Source organism: Carassius gibelio, chromosome A6 (assembly GCF_023724105.1).
Source record: "Carassius gibelio isolate Cgi1373 ecotype wild population from Czech Republic chromosome A6, carGib1.2-hapl.c, whole genome shotgun sequence".
Lineage (NCBI taxonomy): Eukaryota > Metazoa > Chordata > Actinopteri > Cypriniformes > Cyprinidae > Carassius > Carassius gibelio.
The window spans coordinates 10376257-10389141 of NC_068376.1; the positions used below are offsets into that span (position 1 = coordinate 10376257).

The 12885-nt window shown below is 37.7% G+C and overlaps 1 protein-coding gene across 2 annotated transcripts in view; it reads left to right on the forward strand.

Moving 5' to 3' along the window:
* LOC128015459 (protein kinase C alpha type) overlaps window positions 1-12885 on the forward strand; it is a 105537-nt gene that overhangs the window by 76650 nt on the left and 16002 nt on the right. For both annotated transcript variants that reach the window (XM_052599291.1, XM_052599292.1), the window contains 4 exons: window positions 4390-4530; window positions 9132-9305; window positions 12103-12194; window positions 12320-12382. In XM_052599291.1, coding sequence (XP_052455251.1) covers window positions 4390-4530; window positions 9132-9305; window positions 12103-12194; window positions 12320-12382 — 470 coding nt within the window. The remainder of the gene's footprint in view (window positions 1-4389; window positions 4531-9131; window positions 9306-12102; window positions 12195-12319; window positions 12383-12885) is intronic.

A 12885-nucleotide genomic window follows, 5' to 3' on the forward strand; every position in this document is an offset into this window, starting at 1 on the left:
GTCAACGATTAATCGATGATCGAGATGCAATCGATTAAGGCTATCGATGGTCGGTTAACCGATTCAATGTTGGGCTGCGTGCGGCTCATGCGCACTCAACACGTGCGAGCGGCTGTGAGTGACGGTGACGATATATAAAAGCATCATCATTCATTCACAATGTACAAATTAAGCTTTTAATGTGATTTAAAGTACATTAAAATAGAAACAACATAAAAGTTCTTCAACATTAAATGCAATAGAAATGTAGTTACTAATCATTTCATCAGATAACTGTTTTATATGGTGCGCTTTGCAGGGCTGCGGGACACAGTGACAGGACAGGTAGTCTATTCATTCCTACAACTTGTTAATTCATTCCTACGAATTATTAATGTGGCAATTGTCCATGTTTCATTAATTTTGTTCCCTAAATAACCCATGATTTAAGTGAAATAAGGGAACAAATTAATAAATCGAACGAATTCTTAATTCATGAAATCTTTAATTTCCCTTTCCATGTTTACCACAGTAAGAGATGCGAAAACAGTTATTAAAAGCGAAAGATAATAAAATAAACCTGGGAAATTAGAGGGTTAGACTATGAAGATTTAGGAAAAGAAACAATGCCTAAATATACTGAATTTGTGCAAATTCGTGACCAACCGGCAAACCAGAACAAAGCCGCGTAAATGAAGACTATGGGGTCCAAAAGCATGGTCGCGATCTAACATTTTCCAGTTAACCTATTATTCCTCTAATAAACAAAGCTTTTATACCACACTTGTCATAATCAGATCTTATAATTTCTAAATAAATAATTGCTGGATTCAAAACAGCGATTAATAGGCGCTGTGACCGACACATTCCTGGAGCATTCACTGCTGTCACCAAACGGTGACGCCGAGCATCGTTCACAAGTTTCTGCATGGACCTGACTAGGGCACAGGTTCTAAGCCCTGGGACAAAATGGGATGCTTTAAGGAAAATGTATAGCCTACTAAGTAATAGGCCCAACATAAAAATAACAATTTGTTTTCATGTTTTTGTTTTTTTTTATTTATTTTTTTTTAAATAGGCTATGCGAAATATATCCGACTTAAATAATTAAGATTAACGGATTTAAAACAGAAGTGTGGGCGCTCCATAAGTTCACAAAAAAAAAAAAAAAAAAAAAAAAAAAGGATGACAACGCATTCTGTTTGTTTGCTTTATTTTACAAGAGCACAAATCTTCTGTTTGTATTGTGAGTGTGCACAAATGAAAGTAAACACTTTTGCGGAAAATATATATTTTTTTTTAATGTCTCAGCTGTTTCGATCGCGCCAGAGCCTGCTGCACACGTATATTCCAGCGATTCAAACTTACATCGCAGTCTGTTCATTATCAAAATAAAATAGTCAACTAAACATTAAAAGGTTACACTGGTCAGTTTAAATAGACCGTTGTATACCGGTCCACTCTGCTGTTATGCCAAGGACGTTTTTGCTCATATGAAGAGGATCATCTTTTCCGTCTATATGCGAATGCGTGTTAAGTACAAGCCTAGTTTACATTATAAATAATAGTTTAACATTCAAATACATTGCGAATATGGAAACATTTCGATTTGTGCCGAATGAGACATGAGCAATAACCTCCAAATAAATCTAGCCAAAGCCGCGCTCGCTCATCCTCGTCTGCACGCATGCACTGTCACGATCTAATGCGCTGTATGCCGGATTTTTAAAAATCTGCATTTTCTAGGACAGAATCCAGCAGGATCAAATTAATGTGAGCAACTGTGTTTTGGTGCAGCGCCGATGTAGTTCACTTAATGTGCAGCGCAGTCACACGCGCTCCACATTTCGGATAATTTTATTTTAAATACAATAATGTCAGTTGAAAACATTGCAATTGTGCTTTAAAATACAACAAGGAGCACCACAAAACCATTTAAAGAGGCGCGTTCAGCGTTCTCCGTGCGGGATTGGAAACTGTCAACAAAGTAAAATGACCTCAAAAGTATGGCGCGCTCTCTTCATTTTATCAAATGATCATAATCGCATCTATTCATTTTATAATCCTGCTACTAGCATTTTATTCAGACTAAAACCTCTTTAATTCAAGTGAGAAAGCGTTTTGTGTGTGTGTGTGGCTTTTGCACATCCTGTCATACCGCTGACTGGGTGCCTGCAATAGACGCATTTTGCAGTATTATGGTTAACGATTAATCGATTAATTGATCGTTAATTTAAACGACGATCGATCATGGAAATAATCGAAATTTGACATCCCTATTATGAATCAACGAAAATATGTTTTGTGTGCAAAAACAAAACCAAAATAACCACTTTATATAACAGTATGAACTGCTGACACATGCAGTTCACATAGTTAATGCAGTTCTGAGCTTCTGTGTACTTACATCCAAATGGTGAATCATTATTAGCCGGCTCCTCCATCAGCATAACATCCATGCATCGGCCAAACCTGAGCATGAGTTCTGATGTAAACACTGAAGCTCTGCAAAAACATTTGAATAGAAATATGACAGGGAACAGAAGAATTTGTTGAATGTAGTGGTTATTTTTGTTTTTGCTCACATTAAAACAATTTTCTTTTTTTCTGGGGAAGAAAATAAAATGTTTCAGTACACATTACTTAATGTTATAACAGTTATATACATCATAAAATTATATTTACAGTTACTTACCTTTCAGGATCATGCAGGCTGCCGCTGATGTCCGCTGAGTTTCTGACTGGACCATTAAAATTTGAGCGGAACCCTATCTAACCCAACCGTTGGGTTATAACTAAAACTAACCCAATGATGAATAAAAATGACCCAACACAGTGACCAAATATGTGTAACCCAATGGCTGGGTTAAAAAAACAACCCAACGTTTTTTTACTGTGCAATATTTAGCCACACTATTACATCATAAAGTGGCACATTCCACAACCTTTCATTTTGGTATATTGGCGTCATTATAAGCTGTTTTTAGAATAACTAGAACGTTTTGAGTTCTGAATCTTTCTGAAACAGGATGTTAGTAAAATGATTATATCAAAAGATCAAGGCAATTTTGATTTCTCAGTTCAGGATCCCTTTATTAAGAACCTTCCCCCTGAGAGTAGAAATTTTTATAGCATCTTGATCCAATCTTAGGTAAAATCCACCGCATCATAAAACTTGTCATGAGTGTCACCACTTTGTGCCTCTGGTTCTGACGGCTCTGCCAAACAGACTGAGGTCTGACTCACCTGATCTGTCCCACTGTAGAGACACTGTTATATATTTTCCAACACTGCATAATCTTAAAGTGCTTCAATGCATTACCTAAGCATGTCATTCCACTCCAAGGCACCTGATGTGCTAACATTTATATTCTTTCATTCCTAACCGCCAACTTGAAGGGCTTGAAAGCTGTTTTAACAACACACTTCAGAGATTCCTGATAGAATCCTTTAGTTTTTGCTTTGAGGTTTCTCCTTCTGTCATTCTATAGTTGTTCCAGAGTTCCAATGGATTCTCTAGGGCCGTTTCAAACTTACTTACTTTCCATATTTACAATCTCATCAGACATGCAGCTATTATGGCAACAACTTAATCACAATCAAACTATAACTTGTAGAGCTTCTTGTTTGGATGGCCTACCTATAAACCCAAGCTATGCCCTTAACATGACCTCATAAGTGGTTGGCACAATGTGCAATAATAACTTTTGAAAATTGTCCCAATATATTATTGGCTCCCTAAATACAGTAGGAAGGTAGATTGCTCAAAATAACATATTATACTGTGAAAAATGAATTGTGCCCTGCTGTTGTAGTTTGAGCTCAAGACCACCCAGTCAACCTAGGCAAAAAATGTTGGCCTGTTGACTGACTGACTTTATGCATGCTATGGAATGAATCTCAACTGCCTTGGGAAACTGCATGGGCACTACCCAGAATTCATCGAGAAGGCAGATTTATAATGAGCCTTGTTATGTATGGATTGTGTTATAGGACATTGGTAGGAAATGCAAATGATGCTGTGAGTGGATTAGGCTTTATTGTGCTGCATCTCTAAAGGACCTTAGTCAGGGTAGATACAATATTACTTTTTTTTTTTTTTTTGCAAAATGTTAGCAAAATCTGTTCAAGGGGTTTTTTTTTTTGTTTTGTTTTTTGCTGTCAATTGTGCTGACGCAATACTAAATGTTTTTACCAAAACAGATCCTGATGGCCAACTTGTCGCTGTCACAGCCACATTTTCATTTTCCAAAAACAATTATATTGAATCTACCCAGACTGAGGTCTATTCACATGACAGAAAACATGTTCCAGCTCAATTTTAATTGCATATGGGATTCCAAGTGCATCATGGGAAAAGCCTGCCTTTAGTTCTGGCTTGTTTAACAGCTATTGTATGTCTGTGTGCAGAAAGCCAAATTGGGTCCATCCAAAAGAGCCACCACCCCTCTGGACGACAGTGGGTCCACTTTACCCTCAAGCAGTTTGGACACAGTTAGACTCACAGACTTTAATTTCTTGGCAGTATTGGGAAAAGGCAGTTTTGGAAAGGTGAGTTTACAATCTCTTCACCATTATTAGATTAATTAATAATAGTGTACCAGCCTTTACTCACAATAGAATGATTGGCCCTCTCTTTCATATGGAGTGTGTATGGACTATGTGCATATGGTTAATACTTATGGGCTACTGTTACGTCTCTGATGAAATTGTTTTTACTAGGGGTTAAAGGAGGTAACATTAAAGAAATGAGGCAGGGAAAGAGGTGGCAATGGAATACATGACACAACTGCACTACAAGAAATATTTATTGCCCTCAAGGAACAACAAGTTAAACAGACAAGACAAAGGAGAGAAGGGAAGTTAAAGTGGCACTTAAATCATAAAATGAAATATAAGCCCCACTAACTAACTAACTTCCCAAACCTCTAGTCCAAACTAATAAAGAAAGAAAAGAAAAGAGAAGAAAAGTCTTCAACGCAAAAGCGTCATAAACTACATTAAATGCACTAAAACCAAAACATACAAAAACAAGCGCACACAACTAAACTAGTGTTTCTAATACATCCAAGATCACTACATGCAGATATGTAGGTCACGTGACTTACTAAACTCTTCCACTCCTTCCTTGTCTTCCAAACCATCAACAAGCTGACAAAACATTAGATCAGAAAGCAGCAAAACGACAAACGTACACAATAGAAAATGTCCTTCAAGCTCTTTCACAGATCTTTTCCTTTTAATCCTCTTGGATGAGAGCATGATTGGCAAAGGAAACGAGATGTTAATGATGATTGACAGCAAAGATATCCAATAGAATCCAAGGAAGGTGGTACCTAAGAGCATGAGAGTGAGAATGGAGAAAAGAAAAAAAAAGTACAACACAAAAGATTGCAAACCGTAATCCCAGGATATTGTGCTTATGACATTTCCTAATGTTCAGTTAAAGTTTTTTTCTCCAAATATTTTAATTTTAATTTTAGGAACATTTTGCATTTTCTTCATAATCTTAAAAGACACACTTACTTAATTTAAAATGATTATTAAATCAACAGAATTTTAATCTTTTGATGATAATTGTTTTAAATGATTGTTTCCTAAGCCAAACATTCAACCGTATACATGTATTTATATGTGACGAGTGGGGTGGGTCTGAAAGCCATGGGAACAGAGCAAGGCCGGTGGAGTAAATGACAATGAGTGACACCTGTGCTGCTCTCTGGAAGGATAAAAGGAGGAGTAACGACAGTGAAGGACAAGAGAGGTCCAGGCCTGGAGTTTATGTTGTTGTCTTATTATGTTTATTTGTTAATTAAAGTTTTATATTTAAATGTTCACCGGTTCCCGCCGCCTCCTTCTCGATCTAGAAACATTGTTACATTATTATTATTATTAGTATTATTATTTATTTATTTATTTATTTTATTGTTATTTTACAGTATATATATATATATATATATATAGAGAGAGAGAGAGAGAGAGAGAGAGAGAAATTTTATACCGTGTGATTTTTGGCTGCTGTCTTTCTTATATTTACATTTAGTCATTTAGCAGACGCTTTTATCCAAAGCGACTTACAAATGAGGACAATGGAAGCAATCAAAATCAACAAAAGAGCAATGATATATGCAAGTGCTATAACAAGTCTCAGTCGGATTATCAGGTTGGAATGAGAGGTGGAGTTGGATGTCATCAGCATAGAAGTGGTATGAATAGCCATGTTTCTGAATGACAGAACCTAATGATGCCATGTAGACAGAGAAGAGAAGTGGTCCAAAGAACTGAGCCCTGAGGCACCCCAGTGGTTAGATGTTGTAACTTGGACACTTCACCTCTCCAAGATACTTTCAAGGACCTATCTGATAGGTAAGACTCAAACCACTGGAGTGCGGTTCCTGGGATGACCTTTGCCAGTAGGGTTGACAGGAGGATCTGGTGTTTAACCTAGAGATGTTCCGAACCCTTTTTCTCTTCCCGATAGCGATTCCGATACCTGGGCTCAGGGTATCGGCCGATACCGAGTACTGATCCGATACCTGGGTGTGTATCTGTATATACAGCTGTATATACTACTAGCCCTGTGTAAATTGCTAGAATTATTTTATGGTGTGCTTCAGACTTATCCCTTAATAAAACATGATCAAATACATGGTGAACTACTGTATTTATTACAGTATTTTTATTATCTGACATGAATTTGACAGTATTATTTATTTTCTTAAGCCAAAAATCTAACATCGCAAACTAAAAAAGGTATTTTAGTTTTACAATATAACGGTATAAAAAACTGCAACAAATAAGTCTAGGAATATAAAAAATGATATATTAATCAGATAATCTCTTTACAACAAAACAAGTAAAAAACAAGCAACCGTCTAGGCATAATTATTATTATTATTAGAGACGTATTATTATTACTACATAGAGACATAGCTAAATCTACTGTAGGCTACAACAGTAGCTTAATATATTGTCAATTTACTCATGTTAAACCAAACATTTATTTTAATGGGCTGCCATGAAGATCTTTGAGTGTCTGTGTTTATTTTTATTATTTGAGTGTCTTCGCTGCTCTAAACAGGGGTTGCTTGTGGCAACACCACAACTTCCTGTGTTTGCAATACATTCTGAGCAGCGAAGAACCTTGCAGCAGTTAGGCAAAGCTAGCAGTCATAACTAGGTCTTGTTTAAGAAAATGGTATCGAATCGGTATATGGGTTCATGTACTCGCCGATGCCAGAATTTGTTGTGGTATCGGAGATATTTCTGATATTAGTAGACAGATCAAGCAAGATAAGTATTGAAGATATGGATTCCACTCTTGACAGTCTTAGGGCTTCAACAACTGAGAGCAAAGCAGTCTCAGTTGAATGTCCACTTCTGAAGCCAGATTGGTTGCTATCAAGTAGATTGTTCTGTGTGAGAAAGGCAGAGACTTGGTTGAAAACAGCCTGCTCAAGTGTTGCAAAGAAAGGACGAAGGGAAACTGGTCTGTAGTTCTCTAAAAGAGATGGTTTGAGGCTTTCTTGGTGTCATAAGCTGCACAGAGACCTAAAGGCTGTGGGTCCAAGTGCAGTATTTATTGAAGGGGAATCCAGAAACAGGCAACGGTCATCAGACAATACAAAACAACGACAAAGTTAAGGGCTGAACTGGAGGCCAAGGTGGAGCAGATAGTCAAGGCAGAGCAGGAGGCAAGAACAGAGCCAGAGACCTCCAGGTTGTACGAACATCAGCGGTGGGTCCACCACACTGGACATCAGTCTTGACTGCCTGGGCACTGCCTTACTTGCTTCAAGAACAACATTTATGACGGCCGGAAACACTGCCATGGCGCATCATGGACATCATGCCAGATTATTCAGCTGTCATGGACGCCACAGGTGGTCAAGGCTGATGTCCAGTGTGTTGGACCCACCGCTGATGTCCGTACACGCAGCTGGCAAGGTGTCTTTGATGGCTGGGGACTCTGAAGTAGTGGCCATGCCAAGCCGAGGCTCTGGAATACCAGTCATTTTTTTAAAGGATCTGGCGTGGCAGCCATGTTGTGACCTGGCGCTGGTGCAAGAACTTATGTGATACCCAATTGGGACACCTGCGCATGTCCGTTAAGTCCACGAGACCGCATAGGGTGTCCCATTCATCATTTCAGCTTTCAGAAGATTGATGATGAGCGCCTGCTTTGTGGCATCTGTGTACCCTCGATGTGCACTTCTGCCGAGCACACACTGAAGCAAGCTCCACAGCAGACTTCATGAAAAGTCTGTCATGAAAGTCATGAAAGTGACAAAAGTGCGATTTGGGGTGCGACATTGGACAGCTCTAATGAGTGCAGATCATAGACTGTATAAAAACATGGATGTAGTGTCTGTGACGTCACCCATGTGTTTCTGGAGAGCATTTTGAACCCAAAAGTGGGCGGAGGCGGCCATTGCTATCTTGGCAGCGCGTCACTCCCGGATAATCGAAAATTGGCAAAAAGGTGGGAGCAGGTTGCTGAAATCATGAATACCTAGCTCGAAAACGGTGACAGCTGCGGGAATCCACCTGTGACTGAAGTGGCCATGCCCTTAATTATGCAGAACTTTAAGGCTTAATATAATTTAATCAGATGAGGTAATTCATTAAAAACATTCACCCCCTCACAGTTCCAGTGAAGGGCAAAATTAGTCATGAAGACCTACTTATTTTTTTGAACCAGGCTGTAAATGTTTTTTTTTCTACTGTAAAGTTGGGCGTTTTAACATGTGGAGTCTATGGGATTGACTCCCTTTTGCATCCAGCCTCTAGCGGTCAGTTAACGATTTACAGTTTAAGTCACTTCCGTATGGACTTCCCGAGAGCAGGAGGTTGCCGCTTGATGCAGTTGAGACTGGGCAGAGGATTAAAGGGAATTAAGTCCTTGATAAAGTGGCTAAAGTCTGGGATGGAGTGGCCTCTGGGGTCCATCAGGGTGATTGTGACACTCCGCCTGTTTTTTCTTAAAAATGTGGCCAACCTGGTAGAATAAAAATAAAATAAAGATAACTTATGTATTAAGAGGAAATAATGGTTTTTTTTTTTCTTTCTTTCTCAGTGAAATTGTAATGATATTTTGGGTTAGCTAAAGTCTATCACTGGCAGTTTGAGCTTTTGCAATTCTCCATACTCAGGTGATGCTGGCTGAGATGAAGTCTACTGGTGAACTATATGCTATAAAGATCCTGAAGAAGGATGTGGTCATCCAGGATGATGATGTTGAATGCACCATGGTGGAGAAGCGGGTTCTGGCTCAGCAGGACAAACCTCCATTCCTCACCCAGCTTCACTCCTGCTTTCAGACTGTGGTAAGGAACTCTCTCCTTGAATTAGCATTCATGTATTTGGTAGTCACTGTTATTCAGAGTGATTTCTAATATATTCCCTGGGAATCAAACCCATGTTGCTCTACTATTTGTGCAAGATCTTTATCGATCAAATATATTCTAAAAATATACAGTCAGACTGGCTGTCCAATATTTCCCATACATGGACTCGTCAACCATTATTTTAAATTAAAAATCCATGGTTCAACATCTTGAACACAAATTTGATAATTCTTTTGCTAGATTGCAAGTAAAATAATTTACTTTGACAACTATCAGAAGCCTCTGTTAATCAGTCACTATGGCTGTGGGCTAAATAGTAGTCCCTCTAATTGCACTCACAATCCGAATATCCACCTTTCAGCAAATCAAGAGTGCCTTAGAAGGACTGAATCTGTTTTATATATATATATATATATATATATATATATATATTAGGGGTGTAACGGTTCACAAAATTCACGGTTCGGTTCGATACGATACACTGATGTCACGGTTCGGTTCGGTTCGGTTCGATACGTTTTAGATACAGCAAAATGTAAAAACATCTCAACTTTTCAGAATGCCGCAAGCGCACCGCGGGTCATGTGACAAGAACCAACCAATCAGCTTCATCCTTTCCCGTAACAACGTTGAGAGCTCAGCCAAGATGAAGGAACAGCTGATCATAGTTGTATATGGATTGCAATTTTGAAATAAATTCAGTAGCAGAGCTACTGCAAGCGATTTTTAGAGCTGCAAATCCATTTATCCTTCGCTGAAATTTCCGCGTCTCATGGAGAGAGCACGTCATTGTTGCTTAGCAAAGACAGACGCCTCAGGAGAAAGACGCGCTTAGCGTTTTCCATGCGTTTTTAGGCACGATATGTGAACGGCCCCTAAGGCGCTCGCTCACTCAGCACGCGCTGAAGGCTCGTTGCAAAATGTCTAATGCATTTAACAGACCAGAAATATAAGATCCTAAAATAACCAACAGGTCTGGTGTTTGGGTTGGATTCCCTGTAAGCTATAGTGTCTAAATGCTGCAGGGATAGTTTGCTGCGTGCATGTTTCTCCTTTTTTTCGTCTTTTCCCAGATAGTACTGACGCATATATCCCAGATATTCCCACTGGTTTTTTTTTTTTTTTTTTTTTAATCCCGCTGGTGTACCCTGTCATGTTGCAGATGCGACATACCGTTGTTTTTTTATCCACCACTCTCTTGCCATCACCATTATAGCTTAAAGGGAATCCAAAGTGCACCCAAACACCAGACCTGTTGGTTATTGGAGGATCTTCTCATTTCTAGTCTGTTAAACGCATTGGCTATTTTGCAACGAGCCTTCAGCGTGTACTGAGTGAGCGAGCGCCTGCTGAGTAGCCTAACATAAACATATAAGATGGTGTTTTTTTCTTCTTCGGGAGTGTCAGGGGCGTTGCCTGTTACGTTGTTTGGGTTATTGGGCTACCTTGTTGAACGCATATCATTATATTTCTTTCTCTCTCTTTTTTTTTTTTTTTTCAAATATAATTAATTACTCCAACGAACCGTTCGGTATACATAATGCGTACTGCGTACCGAACCGAAAGCGTCTTACCGAACGGTTCAATACGAATACGCGTATCGTTACACCCCTAATATATATATATATATATATATATATGCTTTGGCAACTGAAATAGACTTTAATTTGCAAAAAGTAGGGCCATTGTAAGTGTAAATAAAAAAAATACCATACTGAAACTCTCTTCCTGGTTGTGCAGCACTTTTGTGGGGGCCTTCCCCAGCCAAATATATTTGAATCGTTACAAATATGTATTGACAAAGAAAGTAAAGCAACATTCAGTAAATTAAACATAAAAGGGCAATTACATTTGGAATGTTTTTACAGTTGTTAGAAGTTAGTTTTTTCTTCTTGTACTTAAAACGGTTTTCATAAATATTTATAACATCAGCATTACAATGCATTAGAAAAAAACAAATATATTTTTGTGGTATTCTACATTTAATGTTTAAATATTATATGTCTTTGTTTAAAAATGTATGTATTTTTAGTTTAAAACACGTGAATGGAAAATATAGTACAATCGCACATTGTTACAATATATATAGTTTTATAAAATTTATAACATTTAATTCAGATCTGAAAAGCGTGTATCACGGAGCATGTAAATGAGGGGGATCCATTTACAGAAAATGTTAATAACCAATACCACAATCAACAAGTGAAAAGCACAGAATCACAATCCCTAAGTAACAGTCCAAAAGAAGGCAAACAAAAACTACTTAAGCAATAGTGAACTCTGATGCCAGTACTGTTTTTATGACAAAGAATGAAAGAGACACAGCCATGAGCACACCTACTCTAGAGGTGCTTTGCATCCACATCCAACCATAAAAGCTTATCATAATCCACCAAATGATAATTTTAGTTTCTGGGTTAACAGTAATGCTACAGTACCTCAATAATTGTGTTGGTCAAGAAAAATAAATCTCTAGACATGAGATTAATGAGACAATGTTGATTCTAGTTTTCAGTAGCCATTTACATAGTTAGAAACTGAGTAATGTTTAGTGTATTAGAATCTATTATTAAACAACAGATTTGCATTTTTTTTTACTTACCATTCGTAAAATGATTGCAATATGAAGTAGGAAATTAGAAATTAGTTACCACTCAACATGATTCAAATAACTTTAGATAACATGACTTTCTAATTTCTAGACAAAGCCTTTCAGACAAGGCCAGCATTAAAGTTTGTCTAAACAGTTTCATATATGTAGCTGTTTTTTTCATAGGATCGTCTGTATTTCGTGATGGAGTATGTTAATGGTGGTGATCTGATGTACCACATCCAGCAAGTAGGCAAATTTAAGGAGCCACAAGCAGTGTAAGCCACTCTCTCGTTGTGTTTATATGCGTGTCTACAGTAATCGTTTCTGGGTTTGAGCCTTAAAGCATACATCACTGTATGTATGTTTGTAGGTTACATGTAAAATAATCTGCTTGTTGCAGGTTCTATGCTGCAGAGATTGCTGTTGGACTTTTTTTCTTGCACAAGAAAGGAATCATATACAGGTGAACACACTGATACCTTTGTCAACAGTTTCAAAGTGTAAGCTAATTGGTTGTAATCAGCAGCCAATTGGCCTTACATTTATTGTGAGCTGTTTTATGTTCAGTACAATTAGGAGTGTGTAAAACCCTGATTTTGTGTGATTTGTGAATTAAGCAGTTAGATCAAATAAATCTAGACATAATATAATAGACAAAATGTATAATTCTAAAGTCTAACAAGAATAATTAATAACATTTAAAGCAATAAAAAGAAATAAACAAACTATGCCATTCTGAGTAACAGAGTTGCAAGTATCATGGTTACAGATTTTGTCTAATTGAATCAGTCAGTAAAGGATGGCTAGTTTGAGAACTATTGTTGCTTTTTTTATATTTGTGTTTTATATTACTTTTTCTCGTTTTCCACTAAAGAGTCCAAATGGTGTTATTTCTTGAGGGTTACATTTTAAGGAAAATGCTATAATTATTTAAAGATAAGTGAAAAATGTGGTTATAACAATATG